We start from the raw sequence: 22,479 nt of genomic DNA, 5'->3' as shown, positions 1-22,479 counted from the left end.
TCAGCCCTTCTACAGTTCCAGTTCCTCGTACTGTGGTGACCCCCAACCACACTGCACATTCATGTCTTGATTTTGTTGCCGTTACGAATCGCAGTGTAAACAGTTTTGGAGATAGAGGTTTGTCAAAGGGGCCTCAACCCACAGGTTGAGAACCACTGTTTAAAAGACTTGTTTTATTTTTAATTATGTGTGTGTGTTGGGGGAGGGGCATACAACTGCCAGTCCCTGCAGAGGACAGAGAGGCCTTGATCATTCTGGAACTGGAAATTACAGGAGTCTGCGAACCACCCAACATAGTGCTGGGAGCGGAACCCAGGTCCTCTGTGAGAACGCTGCATGCTCTTAACCTCTGAGCCATCTCTCCAGCCTGCACATCAGTGGATTTTTTTGAGACCTTGGTCTTACTGAATAGCCCAGACTAGCTTGGAACTTACTATGTTGACCAGGCTGGCCTCGAACTTTTTCCTGTTCTGTCTCTGCTGGAATTTTAGGTATGTGTGCCACACCAGGCTGGTTTTGTAACTGTTGTTGGGTTTCGCAGTTTCTCGATGTGTAGATCAGATTGCCTTGGAGCTCGCTGTGTAGCACAGCCTGGCTTTGGCTGGTGATAATCCTCAGCCTCCTGTGCTGGGATTGGCTAAACTTACTATTTTCAAGATCCCCGTTAGCTGTAATTTTAATCCCAGATAAGGAGGCAACTCAAATTGGGAGAGGTCGTGCCCTGGCTTCAAGCAAAGTGCCTGCCCAGAGAGGTCCTATATCACATGACATGTGTGTCCCCCACTGTGCCTCTCTGGAACCTAAACTTCTGGTCTCGGGGCTCTCAAGCCCCAACCCCAGGCTCTCTGCGTGTGGCCTCCCTCCTCCACCACATAGGCCTTGGTCCTGAATGGCCCTGCCTTCTGGAGCACCTAGTTTCATCACCAGCTCCCTCCCAGTGGCCAGGGGAGGCCCACTGCAGAGCCCAGTCTGCTCATAGCACCAACAAATGCCTGAGGCCTACAAGGACAGCTCCAACGAAGGTCACAAAGCCTCTCGGATGACACATGGGCTCAGTGCGCCAGCTGTCCCCAGACTTCGCCCTTGGCCAAGATCCAGCATGGAGTCTTTGGAAGTTTTTATAAACACAGAGGTTATTTTTAGTAGCTGTTACTGCCCCTCAGCTATTCCATTAGTTTCTGAGGCAAATAATTCCATTCCAAGCAACTTGATGGGCTCATCCAACGATCGCTCCCACCAACAAATACTTATTGAGCATGCCACCGCACGCTGTACCCTGCCTGGCTCATTACTTAAAAAAAAAAAATAAATAAATAATTTACTTAGCTAATGATCATGAATCCTCTAATTTAATTTGCTCTTAAATGTGTTTAATTTTCCCATAATAGAACCATACACTTCGAAACACGGCGTTTCTGCTGTGCTGAAACAGGCAGCAAAGAAATGAAAAGAGATGCTGGCAGAGGGAAAGCCTCTGACCACTTAGAGGCAGAAGTGAGAGGGTCATGAGTTCAAGGCCAGCCTGGGCTGTGTAGTGAGGCTACCTCAAAATACAACAGATAAAACACTGGCAAGGGAGGCGGAATAAAGCTGAGCTCACCCAGATCACGGCGCCACCAGGCTGGAATCCATGAGGCCTTGGAGCCCACAAAACAGTGTGGAAGATGACACTGTTGGAACTTATTTTTAAATACTAGGTTAAGAAGAAGAAAGGCAGCTGGGAAGTGGATCAGAGGATTAAGTGCCAGGGTGGTGCCTGGCTTTTACATGGGTACTGGAGATGCAAGCTCAGGTCCTGGTGTTTGCATGCCCTGTGAGCTTTGAACTTCTGACTAAGACCAAGGATCATTTTTACCATACTTGTAGCAAGCAGGCGGCTCACACAGAGGCCCTGGAATTATTGAAGACAGCCCACAGAAAGTACCCATGCTACGGGAAGATGCTCAGTTGATAAAGGGCTTGCTGCCAAGCATGCAGACCCGAGTTCAAGTCTCAGGTACCCACATGAGAGCTGGGTGTGGAGGCTCAGACATACAACCTCATTGCTGGGGTACACAATGGGCAGAGCTTAGGGTTTCACTGGTCAGCCAAGTCAGCCTAACTACCCAGCTCCAAAAGTAAAGTGGAGAGCTGGAGAGCTGGCCAGGAGTTAAGAGTGCTAACTGCTCTTCCAGAGGACACAGGTCCAACTCCAGCCACCTGTAACTTCAGTTCCAGGGGATCTGATGCTTTTCTTCTGATGTTTGCAAGCTGATGTGGTGTGAAGACGTATATGCAGGCAATACACCCATACACTTACAAATAAAAATAAAAAAAATAAATAAATGAATGAACACTGTGGAAAGCAGTAGGGGCAGATAACTGAAGTTGATCTCTGGTCACACAGAAGCATGTACATCAACCACACATGCATGCACACAGATTAGATACACACAGAGAGACAACTCAGATATACACACATAGAAAGGCACACACACAAACACACAAACAAACCCAGACAAGTACACCAAACACACAGAAACAGACACACACACACACACAGACACACACACACACTACTCAAATACATACACAGACATAGAAAAACACACATGGACACACACAGGTAGGTACATCAAACACACATACATACACACAGATCAGATACAGACACAGAGACAACTCAGATATACACATAGACATAGAAAGACACACAAACAAACACAGGCAAGTACACCAAACAAACACACAGAAACAGACACACACATACACAGGCTCACACACAGAGAGAGAGACAACTCAGATACAAAAGCAGACGTAGAAAACACACATAGATACACATGGACACACACAGGCAGGTACATCAAACACACACAGAGACTCACACAAACACACACACAAACACAGGCAAGTACGGCAAAAAAAATACACAGACACACATAGAGGGATGCATACACAGATGTACAGACACAAACAAAAACACACATATACACACAATGAAAAGGATAGGAGACTATATCATGCCTCCAACCTATAGCATCAAAACAATGGCACAGACCTCAAGACTCAGTAGATGACAGTCCAGGGCAGCTGGCCCTCAGCCAGTGTTTGTCAATAAAACTTTATTGGAACTCATCTGTTTCCACACTATCTATGGTTGCCATAGCACAATTCTGTGGCACAACAAAGCCAGCATGCCTTCTAAAGACTGAAATATTGGTAAACTGTACCCTTTACAGAAGACCCCAGCTGTAGATAAAACTGAGAAGAAAGAGCCCATGGTGGTGGTGCACGGCATTAATCCCAGCACTCAGGAGGCAGAGGCAGGCAGATCTCTGAGTTTGAGACCAGCCTGGTCTACAGACCGAGTTTCAGGACAGCCAAAGCTACATAAAGAGACCCTGTCTCAAAAAAGCAAAAAAAGAAAAAGAACCTGGGCTCAAAAACACAGACCAATACCCACAAGGTATGACAAGGGGTGGCCTTGAGACCATCTCTTGATAAGTCTCACCATGGCCAGAGCCAAGTCCAGAAAGGACAACCATGTCCCAGGCTGCATAGCTGCACTGCAAGGGACGGGGAATGCAGAAGCAGGCAGGTTCCTAAGGCCTTGTGTATACCCAAGAAGTCAAAGCAGACCTGAAACAGAACTCCAGCAGTCCAGGGGCTGGTTCTTGGTGGGACAGGTAGAAAGGCTCAATTCCTGACTGTTCTGCCCATTGTCTCAGTGCAGGAGGCACACGCATCTGCAATCCCAGCATGCAGAAGGCTGAGGTGGGATAGGAACATTCAACAGCATCCGGGGTACATGGTGAGACCCTATTTCAAAATCAAGTCGGGGGGAGAAGGCAGCCAGCCCAATGGCATGGTGCTCACATAACATGCACTAGAACCTAGTGCATAATATAAAGTGTAGGAGAAAAAACACACACACACACACACACTTCTGCATTGTGTATGGCCAAGCCCCCGATGAGCCAGCCACCTGCCTCCACTCACAGATACAAGGTGCCACTTTTGAGTTTGATTTCCAGTTCCTTCTCTAGGGCTGTTGTGGGCCCCTTGGGCTCCCTTATGATGTGCTCTGAAATGGTGCTTAAAATTAGATCACTCCAACACAAGGAAAATAATAACCAGTAAAACAGGGACTGACAGTGCAGGGACACGGCCTCAGAGGGCTCCTTACGGCTGGAGGAATCCAATATCGCCCATCAACCTCACTCTGGGTGGCCTCCCCCATTGTCACTTGGTGGATATTTTTGTGCCTGTTAAAAAGTGTAGCCCATGGGGTGGGCACACAGCTCAATGCTTGGCTGGCCAGTGTGAAGCCCTCAGTTCAATTCTCAGCCCTCCCCCCAGCGCCCTCACCCATTTTCCTCAAATGTGTAAAGCAGTAGTCAATTTAATCCAGTAGAAGCTAAACTTGGGCTCAGAGACTAAGTGCCCATCACAGTCAAGGTCATGGCTGTTTGTCTTTTGCTTTGACACTAGCACATCTGACCCCTCACAGATGTCTCCCATGGGGATAGGACTCTGTGAGATCACTCAGCGAGAGACTGTGCTTCTCACCTCTCTCAAGGCCTCGGTTTCCCTATCTGTAAAATGAGACTGGTTCCAGGCTGAAGAAGGCATTAAAGTGCTGCACAGGTCTCACTTGGCAGGTGGCCTCCCACAACAGGCACTGGTGAGGGTGTGGGTGAGAGTGGGCATGCTTCAGATTCCCGAGACCCCATAAACACATCATGAGTTCTCTCCAAATGTCGAATGGCTGCACTTGAGTTTAGGTAAGAGTTAGCATCCTGTGGGAAGTGAAGGTCAAGAGCCCATGGGAGATCACGAGTTGGTCACACAGAACACGTGACCCCATCCCCAATGGGTACCTCTCCTGCTGGGCTCAGGGAGCATGCACAGGACAGGTGTACTCCACATTGACTCAGCCTGAGATGCTCCAAAACGACCAATCTCAAGATAACGCTGACCTCCATCCAACCTTAGAGGCCATGGTCCCGACAGTCCCTCGGCACTCCTTCCTGGGAGCCCCTCCCACTCTGGGAGTCACCTCACTTTAATAAGTCTTCTTTCACTTTGATCACTCTTTGAGCCTGTTTCTTACTGTTTCTGGGCAGCAGACAAACAAAGCAGGACACCACTGGCTTGGGGGCAGCTTTGGTGACCATCAATGTCCTAGCTCCCGAGGTTGAGGTCTCCAAGAACAAGAAAGGCTCCACTGCCCTGAAAGAAAACTCACAGCAGGGGTTGGAGAGATGGCTCCGTAGCTAAGAGCACTGACTACTCTTCCATAGGACCTAGGTTCAAATCCTAGCACCCATGCGGCAGTTCACAGCTGTCTCTGATTTCAGTCCCAGGGGATCCAATGCCCTCTTCTGGCCTACACAGGCACTGCACACACATGGTACACAGACATTATGCAGACAAAACATCCATACAGATTAAAAAATAAATTTTAATTTAAAAAATTAAATTTTCTCTGGGCATGGTGGCACATGCCTTTAATCCCAGCACTCGGGAGGCAGAGGCAGGCAGATTGCTGTGAGTTTGAGGCCAGCCTGGTCTACAAAGCGAGTCTAGGACAGCTAGTGCTACACAGAGAGACTTTGTCTCGAAAAACCAAAAAAATAAAAAAATAAAAGTAAAAATAAAATTTCACAAAAACAAGAGAGCTGGAAACCCACCCAGGAAGGCCATTCTGCCTCATTCTCCCCACCCAGATGGGCAGGCCATGCTGCCCTGTTCCACAGAGAAGCTGCCAGCCTGCACTCGCTGGCCAGCCTTTCCTGAGTCTAATTCCATATTCCCTATGGCTCCTTTCTGTCTTATGGGCAAGAACTGTATCCACCTTTCCCTGGCCTGAGGGAAGCTTCCAGGCCCAGCTTGCTGCTTTCTGGAATACTGGGATTAAAGGAATGTACCACTGCATTTGGCCACTTTATATTCAGGCAGACAGACCTGGATAAATAGAGTATTTGCCTGCATGTGTGTATATGTACCCAAGGAGGACAAGAGAGGGTGACAGATCCCCTAGACTTGGAACTTAGAACAGTTTTGAGCCACCACATGGGTATTAGGAACTGAATCCTGATCTTCTGTAAGAACAGAAGGTGCTCTTAAATGCTGGGCCATCTTTCCAGGCACTTGGACCTGAATTTTAATAAAATGTGAAAAATATTGTCATAAGTTGAAAGCAAAACCAGCCAGGCATGGTAACACATGCCTTTAACCTCAGCACTCAAAGGTAGAGGCAGGCCTTTTTTTCTATGAATTTGAGGCCAGGCTAGTCTACAAACTGAGTTCTAGGCCAGCTAAGGTAAGACAGGGAGATCCTATTTTAGAAGAAGAAGAAGAAGAAGAAGAAGAAGAAGAAGAAGAAGAAGAAGAAGAAGAAGAAGAAGAAGAAGAAGAAGAAGAAGAAGAAGAAGAAGAAGAAGAAGAAGAAGAAGAGAGGAGGAGGAGGAGGAGGAGGAGGAGGAGGAAGAGGAAGAGGAGGAGGAGGAAGAAGAGAAGAAGAAGAGGGGGAGAGGGAGGAGGGAGGGAGAGAAGGAAGGAAGGAAAAGAAAACTGAGGATCTAGCTTAGGGCCTGGTGCTTGCCTATAGTAATCATGAGTTCTAAAGGGAGAGAGAGAGAGGTCAGCAGGGAGTGAGGGTAACAGCCACTGTCTACATTTAATCTTGTGCTGGGCTTACACTTTCTGACCAGCAACACAGGGTCAGGAAGAGGCACATCATGTCTGGGGTTTCCCTGGTCTGAGATTCCAGTGAGGAGATGGCATCTGCTCAAAGCCTCATACTGAGTGAATACAACCATCTGGACAGTGTCAAGCCAGCCTCCAGCCAGCAGGAAACACTGGGCACGGTGGCTCACGTCTGTGATTCCCATCACCGGAAGTGAGGAGCAAGGGTGGGAGGATGGGAGTGGGTGGGAGTGGAGACAGGAGGACCCATGGGGCTTGCTGGCCCAGCCTAGTGCAATCACTGAGCCCCAGGGAGACCCTGTCTCAAAAGACCAGTGTGTAGCACCTGAGGGACACCACCTGAGGTTAACCTCTGGCCTCTGTACAATTGTGCCTACATGTGTGCATGCATGGAAGCGCGCACGCGCTCGTGCACGCACACGCACGTGCGCGCGCGCACACACACACACACACACACACACACACACACACACACACACACACACGAAGACGATACTGGAAAGCCAGAACTCCTTGCCTCCTGCATTTATCTCACTAGCTCAATCGTGACAAGATTCACACTCTATATAATTTCCCTACTTAAAACACAAGTCAGTGACTTTCAGATTATTCAGGGTGTGTACCCATGCCACCATCAACTTACAAACATTCTCCTCATCCTCAAAGCACCCACTAGCACTTATTCTCCAGCACCAGCCTCCGAAGGCCATCTGTCTACCTTTCGGACCTACCATTTTGCCCTATTCTGGATTTTTTTTTTTTTTCATCACATATTTGTCCTTTTGTAAATGGATTCTTAGCACATTCCAGATTCATCCATGTTGTAGCACATCCCAATATTTCTGCCCTTTTTGTTGCTGTAGACTGTTCTAGTTTTGTAACTATACCACATTTGGTTTCCCCATTATCAATTAATAGCCCCGGGGTTCTTTCTGCTCTATGGCAACTATGAATAAGGAACAGAAATTGAAATCCCACTCCCACATTCCAGTCCTGATCAAGCAAGCTCCAAGATTTAAAAAAATTATATATGCTATATATATGTGATGTTTGCTATGCATGATTTAACATATATACTTATCTATAATTGTAATGAATATATATATATATTCTTTACCCCCAAAATATTCTCTCAACAAGAACATTAAGAGCGGCATAAAAAGCAGAACTCTGTGAGAGCAAACTAAATAATAATTGGAGAAATGCATCCCTAGCATTTGAGGCCCAAGCAAACAAATAAAAGAAAAACACCAGCAGCTGCATACAATAAAATTAAAATTCCGTGTGTGCTGCTCCAACAAAATCTCAAATCATTAAAATCTCATTATACTAATAACACGTCTCCTGCATACATTTCAGGACAATAACACCCCCCCAAACACACACACCCCCGGCAAAGGGCTTTCAAACAGCCGCTTGGGAACTTGGAGTGTGTCTGGACCAAGTTACCCTGGGAAAGAGATAAGTCCTCACACTCAAGCCATCCCACAGGAAAGCAGCTCCCCAAATGTGCCACGCTGGGTGGTCCCATTGTATTTTTATGGCTTTCCTCTAAGGACCAGCAGCTCAGCCTTTCCTTTCTTCTGGTATGTTTTCTCCATCCGGTGGGAAGGTCTGGCAATGGGCTGATGGAGGGTGAGACCTCCAAGGCCTCATATTAAAATCCAACAAGCATGTGGAAACACATTGAAAACCTCCTTACCTTCTGCAGGAGGTCAAGGTTGAGATCCCCCCCGCCCCCACCTATCTCTGGATTGAGAAATGATCAGAGATAAAGACTTTAAACCACACAGATGTGTAACTCTGTAGTTGTTGATGTCATAAGTCTACAGTCAAGCTGTCTCCAGGGGCTAAAGCCCTTCCAATTGGGCTGGGGTGGTGGGCAGGGGGGATAGGACATGGACACAGACATGGGACACCACCTGGTGTTCTGGCTTTTGGCTTCCTCAAGTCCCAAGCCCCACAGCGGTTCACCTCCTCACTCCATCTCTTAGCTGCTGCTCTCTCACTCTCCTCCAACAAGAACCTTAGACTTGTGGGCCTGGGGACAGCGCAGTGGCAGGGCACTTGCCTAGCATGTGAGAGGCCCTGGATTCAATCCCCATTGGTGGAAAAAGAAAAAAAGGAAGCAAAAGGAAAGGGAGTGGGGAGGAAGGAAGGGGCCAATGAGGGGGCTCAGCACTATAGATTCAGGGGGTGGTGGGGAGAAAGGTGGGGGCAGGTGGATATCAGCACGGGAGGAACACAGAGGGGTGTCATGTGCACTGTGATTTCTAGAATGTTCTAGTGGAAAGAGAAACAAGGAGCTGTGAGGTTCTAGAGACCCAGCCAACCAAGAGAAACTGGTCCACAAAGCCTTTCTCCACACCTGTTACTGGGGATAGAGCCAAGGCCGTGAACGTGGTAAGCCCTTGTGGTACCACGGAGCTGAGCCTCAGTCCTTTTCCTCCATAGATGATCACTAAGCAGCTTATTTTGCTGGTGAAGAGGCAGCTCCTGGTCCACGAAGAAAGGTCCAGTTGGGTGGTCCAGGATCTCAGTTCCCGTGTCCTCAGTTACTGTCTAGTCATCTCTTTCCTGAGCTGGGGTCCCCTGTTTTGCTTGATGCTGCCAGGTCCAAGAGCACCACTTTCCCTAGGGCTTGGGCATCTCCCTGAGAGGACGGGAGACTTTCATGGAGGCTTCGTGTGGCTTCATCAGGTTCCTTGTCATGGTTTTTCTGATCATAATATCAAACCTGGGTATTTCTTCAAGTGTGATGGTGCATTCTGTGGTCCCCTGGAGAGCATCTTGATCTGTACTGGATACTTTTCTTAGCAGCTTTCCGAGATTATCAAACCAGGCTTGGGCTTGGTAAGCATAAATGACTGGTGAGTGTTTCCCATCATGGCTTCCCAGTGAGACAGCTGACCCAGAGCCTCAGGCTAGTGGGAAGATAGGTACCAAGCCAACCCCTAATGAAGGCAGATATTGGCAGGGTGCTATCACAGTGTCCCAAGTTACAGAAGGTATGACACATAAATGACGGGCAGAAAAGCTCTGGAGAAAGGAGAGAGGGCTGGGTAGTCAGGGCTCTGAGACAAGGAGGTCTTGGGGTCTGTAGAACTGAGCCAAGTTCTCTCAGGTGGCAGCTGGTAGCAGGGTCCAGTCCTCCACACCAGTCAGCACAGAATGCACATGATTAGTGTCCTCCATGGTATCCTCCTGACTCAGGGGCTAAGTGTCACCCAAATGCCAGGGTGCTAGTGAGGGAGCTAGTGAGAGAGAGAGTACATACCCAGCTGATCATACCACCAGCTGAGGTGGGATAAAAGCTCCTGCAGGCTGTGAGACCCTCACCTCACCCAGCCTCTGTTCCCCCACAAGGCAGAATCACTACATGGCGTCACTTTCCAGCATGTGTAGAGTAACTCAAGCCACCATGCATGAGATGAGCAGGGCCAGGAATGTCAGAGGGCCCAGAGTTTCCTGTAGCCTCGTGACTGAGACCTCTTGGCTTCTGCTCTGGCTTGCTTTGGTTTTAATTCTTTAGCTCGTTCTCTCTCGGCTTAAATAGTAAATAGACACAACCGGGAAGTGGTGGCACACACCTTTAACTCCAGAACTTGGGAGGCAGAGGCAGGGGAATCTCTGTGAGTTGAGGCCAGCCTGATCTACAGTGTGAGTTCCAGGACAGCCAAGGCTACACAGAGAAACCCTGTCTCAAGATAGATGATAGATAGGTAGGTAGATAGATAGATAGATAGATAGATAGATAGATAGATAGATAGATAGAAGACACAATTATGAGCTTCCTTTTTTTTTTTTTTTTCAAGACAGGGTTTCTCTTGGTAGCCCTGGCTGTCCTGGACTCACTTTGTAGACCAGGCTGGCCTCAAACTCACAGAGATCTGCCTACCTCTGGCTCCCAAGTGCTGGAATTAAAGGTGTGCACCACCATGTCCAGCTCAATTATGAACTTTCTAGAATTATAAACCAAATAAACCTTTGAGTTGCTTCTGGTCATGGTATTTTTATCACCCCAACAGAAATGAAACTAAAACACACATACACACATGTACATAGAAGTACACACACACACACACACACACACACACACACACACACACACACACACACACACATTTCAAATAGGAATACCTATAATACTTACTTTGAAAGACAATGTTGAAAAAAATGGGGAGGAAGAGGAAGAAAAGGAAAATACAGGGGGCTGGAGAGATGGCTCAGTGGTTAAGAGCACTGACTGCTCTTCAAGAGGACCAGGGTTCAATTCTCAGCACCCACATGGCAGCTCACAACTGTCTGTAACACCAAGATCTGACTCCCTCACACAGACATACATGCAGGCAAAACACCAATGCATATAAAATAAAAATAAATAAATAATTAAAAGAAAGAAAGAAAGCCGGGTGGTGGTGGCGCACGCCTTTAAGCCCAACACTTGGGAGGCAGAGGCAGGTAGATCACTGTAAGTTCCAGGCCAGCCTGGTCTACAAAGCTAGTCTAGGACAGCCAAGGATACACAGAGGAAATCATGTCTCAAAAAACAAACAAACAAACAAACAAAAAAAGAAAAGAAAAAAGAAGGAAAAGAAAAGAAAAAAAGAAACAAGATGTCCCTCAAATCCCATTGATACTAAAACAGGCACCCACGTGGGCTGAGCTGGAGGCCACTCCTTCTGTTCGTATATTTAAAGCCTAGGCCTGGGAGTTCCAGCTCCCCACAGTAACCTGAGCCTTGGCAACCAAGCAGGCAGCTCTGGGTTGCTGAACCAGACAGAAGCTTCCAGGAGCCTCGGGACATAAGCACATGATGCTCAAAGCCCTAGGATATATAAAAAATTTTTGTGACCTCCTTAACTTTGTGATAACTTTTGTTTTGTTTTTTGAGACAAGGTTTCTCTGTGTAGCCTTGGCCATCCTGGACTCACTTTGTAGACCAGGCTGGCCTCGAACTCATAGCGATCCGCCTGCCTCTCTGCCTCCCGAGTGCTGGGATTAAAGGCGAACTTTGTGATAACTTAATATCAAAGCCTAGATTCTTGAGATTTGTAAGTTTTTTTAATGAGAAGAATTGTAAAAATGCATACCTTTTCTAAGGAGGGACATGTTTTCAAAAGAATAATACATTGTGCCTGGGCAAGCCCTTGTGAAGGTTATATGCTGGTTGACCAGCAAAGGAAGGGCTCAAAACAACAAAACCAAGGTCAATTATTTCAGAAGATCTAAGCTTGGTGACCCTGTGTTCAACAACCAACACACAAACTAGAAAAGAGCCAGGGTCTGCTAAGGCTCCCTGCTCCTCCTGGCTGGGCTTGCACATGGGCACCCCGCGGAGAGGCAGGTGGGAGCAAAGTCCTGCTTCAGGCCTCCTGAGTCCCCAGCACTGGCCTCAAGGTGTGATGGCCAGCACAGGGTTGGAGTGGCGTCATCTGCTGCTTTGCAAGCCTGCTGCCTGCAGCACAGACCACAGGGGCAGAGCAAGGGTGCTCAAGAGAATGTTCCCAGGTCACAGTGGCTGGGGGCAATGTGCTTAGTTTTCACTGTCAACTTGATACACTCTAACTCACACAGTTAGAATATCAGTGAGTATTTCTAGGTCTCCAGAAACCACTGGCCTGTGGGAGTGTCTTATGGGGCACTGTCTATTTGGGGGTGAGGGGTGTGTTGGGTGCATGTAAGTACGCCTGGTGCCTTTGGATATCAGAAAGTGTTGAGAACCAAGCCCACTCCTCTTCCAGAGCAGTCTATGCTTTTAACCATTGAACCATCGCTCTAGTCCTGTAGCACAGTGGTTCTCAACCTGTGGGTCGAGACCCCCTTTGGAGGTATCTAAGTACTTTCTCACCAGGGTCTACTAAGACCACTGGAAAACACAGATATTCTCATTATGATTCATAACAGTAGCAAAATTACAGGTACGGAGTAGCAAAGAAAATAATTTACAGTTGCGGGGGGAGGGTTCAACACAACATGAGGAAGTGCATTAAAAGGTCCAGCGCTAGGAAGGTTGAGAACCACACTGCTGTACAGGTTGTCTCAGTTTTCTTCAAGTGGGCCAGTACCACCTGTCCCCTGCTTTGGAGATCTTGACAAGAGAAAGCTGAGACCTAAGCCCACTTGCGGTCCCTCTCTGCTTTTAACTGGCTGTGGCCAGCTGCTTCAGGTCCTTGCCTTGGCATCCCAGCAATGACGGCTGTAACCTAGTTGTGACCCACAATGGATCCTTGTGTAATGTTTGTCAGGGTGTTTAGCAGAGCAAGAGGAACGAAGCTAGGACAATGCTAGGGTCCCAACATTCATCCAGGCAGAGAATGTGCAATTTTGTCACCAGCCGAAGGACAGGGCAGCCAGGGCTGCTGAAAAGCCCTGAACCCAGGAAGAGGTTTCTGTTGCAGCCATGCCACTCACTCACACAGGTGTGGAGGCACTCGGGTCCCTGATCCATTTTCTCTTGGGCTCCAACACTCCCTCGAAACTCTGGAACTGAGCCAAGATTGCTCCCAAGAGGACACCCACGTGACCCCTTGCTCTACTGTCAGACCAAAAGCGTCCTTTGTCAGCACAGGTCTTAGCAGCCACACACCCCACACCGCACCCCCACTGACCAGGACATATTGGCCCCTTCCTCAAATCTTACGGGAGATGCTCCTGTCTTCGGGATGGATGGCAGACACAGAGACTGGTGGAGATGAAGTCAGGGCTCCCTGCAACCAGGCTGTAAGCCCTGGGCCCCAGAGCGATTGCCCTTGATGCCCAACATCCGCATCTCTACAAACCCAACTAAAACCAACTCAGCAGCGCAGCCGTTCCACCTCATTCAGCAACGTTCAGCTACCTCCATTCGCCACCCCCACCCTCTACCCCCACCTAAGAATGAAGGCCAGATCCCCACAGCCTGGTGTACAGGTCCCCACAGCACAGTTGTGCTTGGCTAGGGCTGGTGGCACACAGCTGACGCTACGTGCTCTAGACACAAACTCTTGCTCGGGTCTGTATTTACTTCTCGCCAGAAGTCTCTCTTTTGAATATGTGTTACTAAGAATTAATGATGCAGGAGCCTGCAATGGATTGCTCATGTCTGCACCCTCGTACCCCAACAGCCATTAGCATAGACAAGATTAAAACCATTAAGCCAAGCTGAGTTTATATTCCACTTCATAAGACTGGGAAGTTTTCCAGCCCAAACGCACTCATTAGGCGTTTACTTTTCCTAAAAAGTGAAACACACAGCCAATGCAAAGAGAAGAAGAAAATGTTTTCTTCGAGTGCGCTTTTCTGTGATGAATCACATATTTACCAAGAAGAAAATAGCTAGGTACGTGCAGTTGACCTCGGCCAGGCACGGCAGGATGGAATCAATCAAAGTGGCAATTTAGACCCGGCGAGGCAGGTGTGGGCCCACTTACACTGTCTAAACACCCTTTAATTATTCTGAAGACTGGACGGAAGCAACAGAGTGAGCAGCTTTGGAGTGTTTGGTAAATACTAATTCCACAGATGGGAATTCAAAGCAGAGTTCCTCTAAGGATCACTGGGTCACACGGATGGTTGGCTGGATCCTTCTGGGGAACCAACCATGGACGGCAGAATTGGGGAGCTAGGATGGAAGAGAAAGCCTAGCTCCAAAGGTAGAGGTTGAAAGAGACACACTTCTCAGGGCCAAGAGGCACCTCTTTCTCTGCTAAAGCCAGATTTCCGAGAAATCTCGGGAAGCTGCCAAGAAAAGCACCCACTACAGATCAGGATGCTCCCCCAGGGACCACAAAATGCACCATCACACTTGAAGAAATGCCCAGGCTTGATATTATGATCAGAAAAAAACCATGACAAGGAACCTGGTGAAGCCACACGAAGCCTCCATGAAAGTCTCCCATCCTCTCAGGGAGATGCCCAAGCCTTAGGGGGAGTGGTGCTCTTGGACCTGGCAGCATCAAGCAAAACAAGAGACCCCAGCTCAGAAAAGAGATGACTAGACAGTAACTGAGGACACAGGAACTGAGATCCTGGACCACCCAACTGGACCTTTCTTCGTGGACCAGGAGCTGCCTCTTCACCAGCAAAATAAGCTGCTTGGTGATCATCCATGGAGGAAAAGGACTGAGGCTCAGCTCCATGGTACCACAGGGGCTTACCACGCTCACAGCCTTGGCTCTATCCCCAGTAACAGGTGTGGAGAAAGGCTTTGTGGACCAGTTTCTCTTGGTTGGCTGGATCTCTAGAACCTCACAGCTCCTTGTTTCTCTTTCCACTAGAACATTCTAGAAACTTCAATGTACATGGCCCCGATCCTCCCCTGCTGACACCCAGCTGCTCCTACCTCTCTCCCCACCCTACTGAGGCTGTAGTGCTGAAGCTGACTCCACCTACTCTCACCTCAGTTTCCTCACTACCCACACCACATGGTGGCCTTCAGGGCCTCTAAGGAACATCACCCAAATAGGTCATCCTTGCTGTGTTTCAGGTTCTTCCTCTTTGGCTGACCATGGCCCCTTATATCAAACCACAGCGCAGCCACAAGGTGCTCCCTGAATTTCCCCAAAAGGGACCTGCTGAGGGATCTATTCTGGGGACTCTCCCCCTCCTTTGTCTAATTTACAGCTGTTTAAAAGTACCTTTTATTCTCCTGGCTCAATTGCTGTATGGGAGGCTTATTGCTTCCTTCTGCTAACCTAGGCCTAGTCCTGGAAGCTTCTATCCTCCCTACAATCTAAGCTAGGCCTAGAATATTTTCAGCCTCTGAGACTTACTGCTTAATAAGCTCACCCTTTCTTGTTCTTACTGAGCTCTGGCCCGGCTGGTTCAACTCAGCTGTTCTGGCTCAAACTCCTCTCCCAGCTGACTTATTCAATCTGGCTTCTCTCTTGGCCCGGAACTGCTCTGCTTGGCCTCAAACTAACTCAGCAATCTGCTCTAATCTTCTGGCTTCTTCTCATTTTCTGTCTCATTCTGCCTTCACCTGAGTTTTCGCTCTGCAACCCATCTCTCTATTACTGTCCTGGTAAAACTGCCTCATCCCTCTGAAAAACTACCTCTTGAGTAGCTTTCCTTTTCTCTCTTTTCTCATGAGAGTTGGGTGTATCCTATTCTGTCAAATCTTCACTGATCTGTCACCTTTTCTGCCACTCAATTAGATATCACTTTCAAACATGGGTGCTTCCTTCTACAAAATTTTTTTTTAATTTAATTTTTAATTTATGTGCCGTGGTGTCGAGTGTCAGATCGTGAAGTTACAGACAGTTGTGAGTTGCCATGTGGGTGCTGGGAATTGAACCCAGGTCCTTTGGAAGAGCAGGCAGTGCTCTTAACCACTGAGCCATCTCTCCAGCCCCCCTTCTACAAATTTTACCTTCATTGTTTGGAATTAGAGGCATGCACTACCATGCCTGGACCTAAGTTTTTCTTTACCTGACACTTGCTCTATACCAGGCTGGCCATTGACTCAGATCTGTTTGCCTCTGTCTCCCAAAATAAAGGTGTGTTTGTATCCCGGCAGATCATAGAAGGTCTTTGGATGTGATCACTTGCTAGAGCAGCCATGATCTGAATTAACATTCCTCTACAAAGCTGTCTTTTACTCTCAACAGCAGACATGTCCTGATTAAGTTTCATTAACAGCCTGACACACCTGGAAAGAGGGACCCTAAACTAAAGAGCTGCCTCCACCAGACTGACCTGTGGCCATGTCTGTGAGAGAAGGTCTGGACTGATGATTGACACAGGAGGGAGGGTTCAGGCCACTGTGGCAGGCTGGCCTGGGCTGTATGAGCTCACCGACCATGAGCCAATAAGCTGCCTTCCTCTTTGGTTCCTGCTTCAGTTCCCGCCCTGCCTGTCCTCAATGATGGATTGTGACCCAGAAGTGTAATCCAAATAAACTCCCCCCTTCCCCCGCTTCCCCCAAGTGTTGCCTTTAATCAATGATTTATTACAGCACACTACAACAGACCACTAGCTCCACCTTGAACCCCTGGCCCTCAAATCTGACCATGTATCCAGAAGAGGCTCAGGCCCCACATCTACTCACCCCTCCCCTGACCAGGCCTTCCTGTCCTGAGTATGGGGCCTGAGACAGGTTAGCTCCTGAGGTCCCCAGGACACAGCCAACCATCTGCCACCTGTTTCCTGAATCCCTCAGGTCCAGGGGCAACATTTCCCCTAGGGTCTGGGCCAAAGGGGATCAGTGGCTTCTCCTCCCCATTTCCTGTAAGAACCAACTGGGATGTGGGAGAATTTGGTTGCATTGTCTCTCTTCTTTCCCAGCACTGAGCACATTTCAGACGTTCAGGGCTGGGGATGTAACTCATTGGGTAGACTGCTCAGCCTGCATGCCAAGGCCAAGGCTTGGGCTCTCGGCACTGCGTGAGATGCACAGTGGCCATAGAGACACAGAGAAAACCTAGCTGGACAGCGAGTGAGGGGAGGTAGTATGAAAAGTCTTGTGCGCTAGGATTCCAGTCGGTGATACTAGAAAAAGATTGTTTAAAAAGTTAAAAAAAAAAAAAAATCTAAGAGTTGCAAGGCAGTGGTGGTTGGTGCATGCCTTCAGTTCCAGTACTGGGGAGGCAGAAGCAGGCAAATCTCTGTGAGTTCGAGGCCAGTCTGGTCTACAGGGTAAGTGCAGCAGCAACCAAGGCTACACAGAGAAACCCTGTCACAAAAAAAAAAAAAAAAAAAAAAGAAAAAGAAAAAAGAAAAGAAAAGAAAAGAAAAAGAAAAAAGAAAGGGAGGAAGGAAAGAAAGAAAAAGAAAAGAAGATCCTAGAGTTTTGAAGCCTTGGGGAAGGAAGGGCCAGACAGGCAATGCATCAGGGATCCGACATCATACATTGTCCCAGCGTTCAGGATGACAGCAGCTCCATTGTCAACTATGGAGTTGAAGACAAAAAACCTCTCAAGTTGACATAGGGCTGACTGAGATGAAGTTCTGCACTGCCTGGAGGAATCGCGGTGGGGAGGGTACGTTATAGTCTTCACTCCATTTTGCTAGGAGACAAAAGTGCATGCGTGCATGCGGGCAGATGGATAGATAGATGATAGATAGATAGACAGACAATTGATAGAGTAGGTAGATGATAGATGAAAGATGTCCCGGTGTGGGACATCTTCCCTCAGCATCTCCCCGCCAGCAACACACCCTGACCTCCAGAGGTTAAGTTTGCTCCTGACCTCTCAGACTCTACTTAGGGAGGCCTGAGTGTTGTAGGCGTTCCCTTCCGTTTTCCAATGTGCACTGTTAGTCACACTTCCCTTTTCTGACCAGGCCACCCCCCCCCACCCCCCGTGACACCATAGTGTCTCTACTGGGCTGAATCACGCCCTGTTCATTCTTAGACACTTCCTGTGCTGGGCGCCCTAGCTCACCCCACATCCTACCCCCCACCTCCTGGAACGTGACAGAACATTTGTCCCAGTCAGTCTCTCCCCACTTTACCACTCTGACAGGCAAGGTGGGGCCAAATGCCCATATGTCCCCAAACCTGGAACTTCACCAGCCATCCTCTCCCCACTTCTGGTGTCCTCACCTCAGGATAAGTCCAGACTGCACCCTGAACTTTCTAACAAAAGAGGCAACACAGGCTGGGAAGCCTCATACCCTCCCCCTGGTCATTCCCTAGCAGGCATCTGTATGTAAGCCCCTGAGGCCCAAAGTCAAGGCCAAGAGCAGTCAGGAGGGCCAGTTGCCAAGGCAACAGGTCTGCAGAAATACTGGCAGCTCCCAAGGCTCAATTATTCAAGATCTCGTTACACAGTATTCACGTTAGCCCCTCATTCCTTCTCCACTCCCCAGAGGCTCTCCTGGAAGCTACTTGGCCCTTCCAAGGCAGACCCTTACCTCCATTCCTGCCATAGAGACCAATTAGGGTTGTGGCTTTCTGTTATAGGGGCGACAGGTACTCCAAGCTTGAGAACCAAGGCAGAGGGCCCAGCTAACTCACAGGATGGCAACACCAGCAGAAGCAGTGGGTAGGGGGGAGGGGCTGCTGGGATTCTGGGTGGATTTAAACTGGGCCAGACTGGCCCTGCATCTTCCAGACACACACACAATCTCATAAAAGCAAAGCAGAGAAGCACTTACAATTGGAAACTGAGGCCAGCTCATTACTTCAGTGATGTGTCCCTTCTGTTCCAATAGTGTAAGTGCCCCACGGCAGAAAGGCTGTAACAAGGGCAGGGAAGGCAGCTCAGTCGGCAAAGTGCTTGCCTGAGGTGATTTTTAAAAACAGTCAAAAGCCAGGTGTTGCTCACTGGTAATCTCAAGTCAGGGAAAGTGAAGACAGAGAACCCTGGGGCTTGCAGGTCCCGGTCAAAGAGCTCCAGGTTCTATGAGAGACTTTGCCTCAAAAAACAAGATGGAACCAAGTATAGTGGCACATACATTTTAATACCAGCACACAGAAGGCAAAACCAGGCAGGTCTCAAGTTCCAAGCCAGCCTGGTCTATACAAGTTCCAGACCAGCCAGGATAGGGAGATGAGATGAGATAGATAGATACATAGATACATACATACATACATACATACATACATACACAAGTTAGCAAGGAACATTGAGGAAGACCTCTGGCCTGCACACACATGGAACACACAGCAGCTGTAGCCATAGATTTTCTTTCTTAGGTTTCACTCACACACACACACACCCAACATCCGGCCCCCACTCCCAGGCCCTCTGACAGTCACAGCTTAGGATCATGGGACTTCCCATAGCTGTCCACATCATGGAATTCATTCCCAGGGCCCTGAAGGAGTAAGCCGCTCCTCTACTTTCCAAGGTCTGGACCCTATCCGAACTACATCGGATCCACATAGATGGTAAGCCACAAACGGACGGCACACACCTGCAGTTCCTGATACAGGGGAGGCTGGGGCAGGAAGAGGATCACTTGAACCCAGGACCAAGTCCAAACTCAGTGACACAGCAAAACCCCAACTCAAAAGCAAAACCAGATGATGGAAAGAACTCCTGTGCATCGTTGTCACATCGTGTGAGATGAAGAAAAAGGGATGTCCAGCCTGGATCACAATGGCAACACTGAGAAGGCAACCAGACAAGCCGTGCATGCGTGGCCAAAGGAGCTGGCGCCTCATTTAGGAGACAGGATGGAGATGAATGCAGACCAACCCCGCGGCTCTGCAAAGGACAGCTTGAGAGGGGAGACGCCCATTTGCTTGGAAATTAACCCCAGGGAAAGAGACCAGGCCTTTGGACAATCTAGTTTGGTAAAGGGCATTCCAGGGTTGAAGACCTGGGGAGGCAAGTCTGGGCAGGGTGCGGGGGGGTGGGGCGCAGGACCTTCGGGGGTTCTATCAAAGTGTAGGTGGTATCAAGCTTCCAGACAAGCTCTGCATTTCCCTACATGCCCTGCCTTTCAAGATGTCTTGAAAGGCCAGAATGAGTTTGCCAATAATTTAGGGCCTGGAGGTCCCTTTAAGAGTAAATAGATCACCGCTGTCTATCTGGCCCCCACGGGGTGATTGTCAGTCACTTCCTGCGACTAGCTTGTCCCTGGAGGCCCAGGCAGGCTTTCTAGGAGTCAGTCCGGCTCCAGAGACTGGAGGAGAGGCAGTCCGCATACCCTAGCTAGGTGGTCCCTAGCAGATAATCCCCAGGAAGTCTGTCCCCAGGGCTTCTCTCAACCTGTCCTTTCTCAGCAAGCCCCTCCTCCCATTCCTAGTGAGCTCCAGGAATCTCAGCCTAAGGGCAAGAGCCTCCAGGCCAGCCGAAACAATAGAAAAGTCAGGAATGTCTCTTACTATGAGAGGGCTGGAAACCGCTGTGCGCTTAAGGCACTGGCCGGGGCGCAGAAGTTACATCTCTAGCAATTCTGTTTTTGTTTTTGTTTTTGAAAGTTTAAAAAGTAAAAGGAGGTCGTTTTAGAATTACTTTCCTGCTCCAGGGGACATGATCTTGTGGGGGAGGAGGAGGGGTCGTAGCTCTGATTCCAGGCTTCCCAGGATCCGGGCCTGTGTGCCCTGTGCCCTTTCACTGGCTTAGAGACCGAGCAACGCTTGCAGGCATCAAACAGTCGGCAGCCCGTCCTCTCCACCAGCATGTGTTCAATCATCGTGACGAGAGTGTCACACTAAAAGGGTGGGCACGGGAACTGCAGCCTGCTCAGCCTGTGTCCAGAGCAGGACGCACGTCCTGGGCCTAGGCCAGCACCGCAGAGGTCGCAGGGACAGGGACCAGCCTGTCCCAAAGGTCGCGGGCAGTGCAGCCTGGGCGCGGCGGGCGGGCTCATAGGCGCCGCCGGGGCGAACAGGGAGCGAACACCCGGGGGACACCGCTAGCACCGAGCTGGCGCCAATGGGACGCTCACTCACCCTCCCTCGTCTTCTTCTTCCTTGCCAGTGTGCCGCCCAATTTGCCCAGGAAAGACTCGTCCTTCTTCATCTTGGGGGCCCGCGGGGTGGGCGACCGTGGTGGCGCGGAGGACATAAGCGAGTGCGCGCCACCCACCGCCGGCCGGGGAGTGGCCAGGAGGGCGCGGCCGCGGCTTCCCCGCCCCTGCCTACTGACCCCAAGGTCCCGATGCTGCAGCTGAGCTCCCGCCCCGCAACGGAGCGGGACCACGCGCGTCGTGCCAGGCACTACCGGCCCCCTTTTGTGCGGCCTCAGCGTGCTGGAAGCCCAGAATCAATTAGTCTCACAAATATGTAAGGTCAGCTGTTGAGATTCTGCCAAGATCCGGGCGTAAGACTAGGGCATTCCTTGGGTTGATGCTTGGGGTGTATGTAGTAGGTGCCTTTTGTGGGACAGTGGCGTCTCTCTCTCTCTCTCTCTCTCTCTCTCTCTCTCTCTCTCTCTCTCTCTCTCTCTCTCTCTCTCTCTCTCTCATACACACACACACACACGCACACACGCACACACATACACATATACACACAGTGATCCTTCTCCCAAGGCGAGCTCAGCCAAAGGCTTCCACGGGAGCCAAAGGCCAGCTCCTGGCAGGAAGAATCGGAAAAGGACGAGGACGTGAGCACTTGGAGACAGAGCACAGGGCCAGGAAAGGATGCTAGGCTAACAGACATGGCCAGGTTTGAGATGCACAAAATTGACTGTTGCTGATTTGGGATTTGTAGGTGATGGACAAGGATGAAGCCAGGCGGGGAGGTTAGCTAGGAGGGAAGTGAAAGGGTTTCTAGAGACGCTGGGGAGAAGAAGTAGCATGAGAACCGAGGCACAGGCAAAGGGAAAGCAAAACAGCCTGTGGCTCCAGGAAAAAAAGTGAGTGCACGGCTCGGCAGAGATAGGAGCTATCAGGACTTGGGTGAAGCTGCCGCACCTAATCGTGGGGGAGGGGAGGTGGTTTTTTTTTTCCCCTCTCCAGTGTATAGGCTCAAAGGCTCACTGTGCTGAGCAATTTCGGTTCAGTGCAGGAGATATTCACAATTCACAGTTGCAGAAGGGCTGGGGCCCCGAGCTGGCCCTTCAGCCAGCATGTGCCTGGCCTCTCCTTGGAATTTCTCTTGGAGAATGGGATGCCCAGTAGCCACGGAGTTACAAGTCAAGGGTGAAATGGGGGAGTGGAGACTCCAGTAGGAGGAGAAGGCTTGGATCGGAGGGCCAGGATTTAGGGAAGAAATAGGGAAGAGAGTTGTTAGCAGCGCATTGTTTCCAAAGACCAAGATAAAAGAATTGCCTCTCTCCACTGGGACAGGAAGAACACTCAGGCTGAGGATAGTCATCTCTCACTCTGGCCCAGTTGCTGGCAACTCCTATCTCTACAGAACCACCCTCCTCCTGGCAGCACAGGCCATTTGGCCTTCCCTGGCCAACT

At 49.4% G+C, this 22,479-nt stretch overlaps 1 protein-coding gene across 1 annotated transcript in view; it reads right to left on the bottom strand.

Moving 5' to 3' along the window:
• The window catches only part of Parvb (parvin beta), an 84,034-nt gene extending 62,844 nt beyond the window's left edge, over positions 1-21,190 (bottom strand). The window contains exon 1 of the mRNA XM_051160121.1: positions 21,020-21,190. Coding sequence (XP_051016078.1) covers positions 21,020-21,134 — 115 coding nt within the window. The 5' untranslated portion in view covers positions 21,135-21,190. The remainder of the gene's footprint in view (positions 1-21,019) is intronic.
• Positions 21,191-22,479: the final 1,289 nt, after the last annotated feature.

The sequence above is a fragment of the Acomys russatus genome, chromosome 17 (genome assembly GCF_903995435.1).
Source record: "Acomys russatus chromosome 17, mAcoRus1.1, whole genome shotgun sequence".
In the NCBI taxonomy this organism is placed as follows: domain Eukaryota; kingdom Metazoa; phylum Chordata; class Mammalia; order Rodentia; family Muridae; genus Acomys; species Acomys russatus.
Note: the sequence above shows the minus strand (reverse complement) of the source record. Positions and strands in the feature narration are given on the sequence as shown.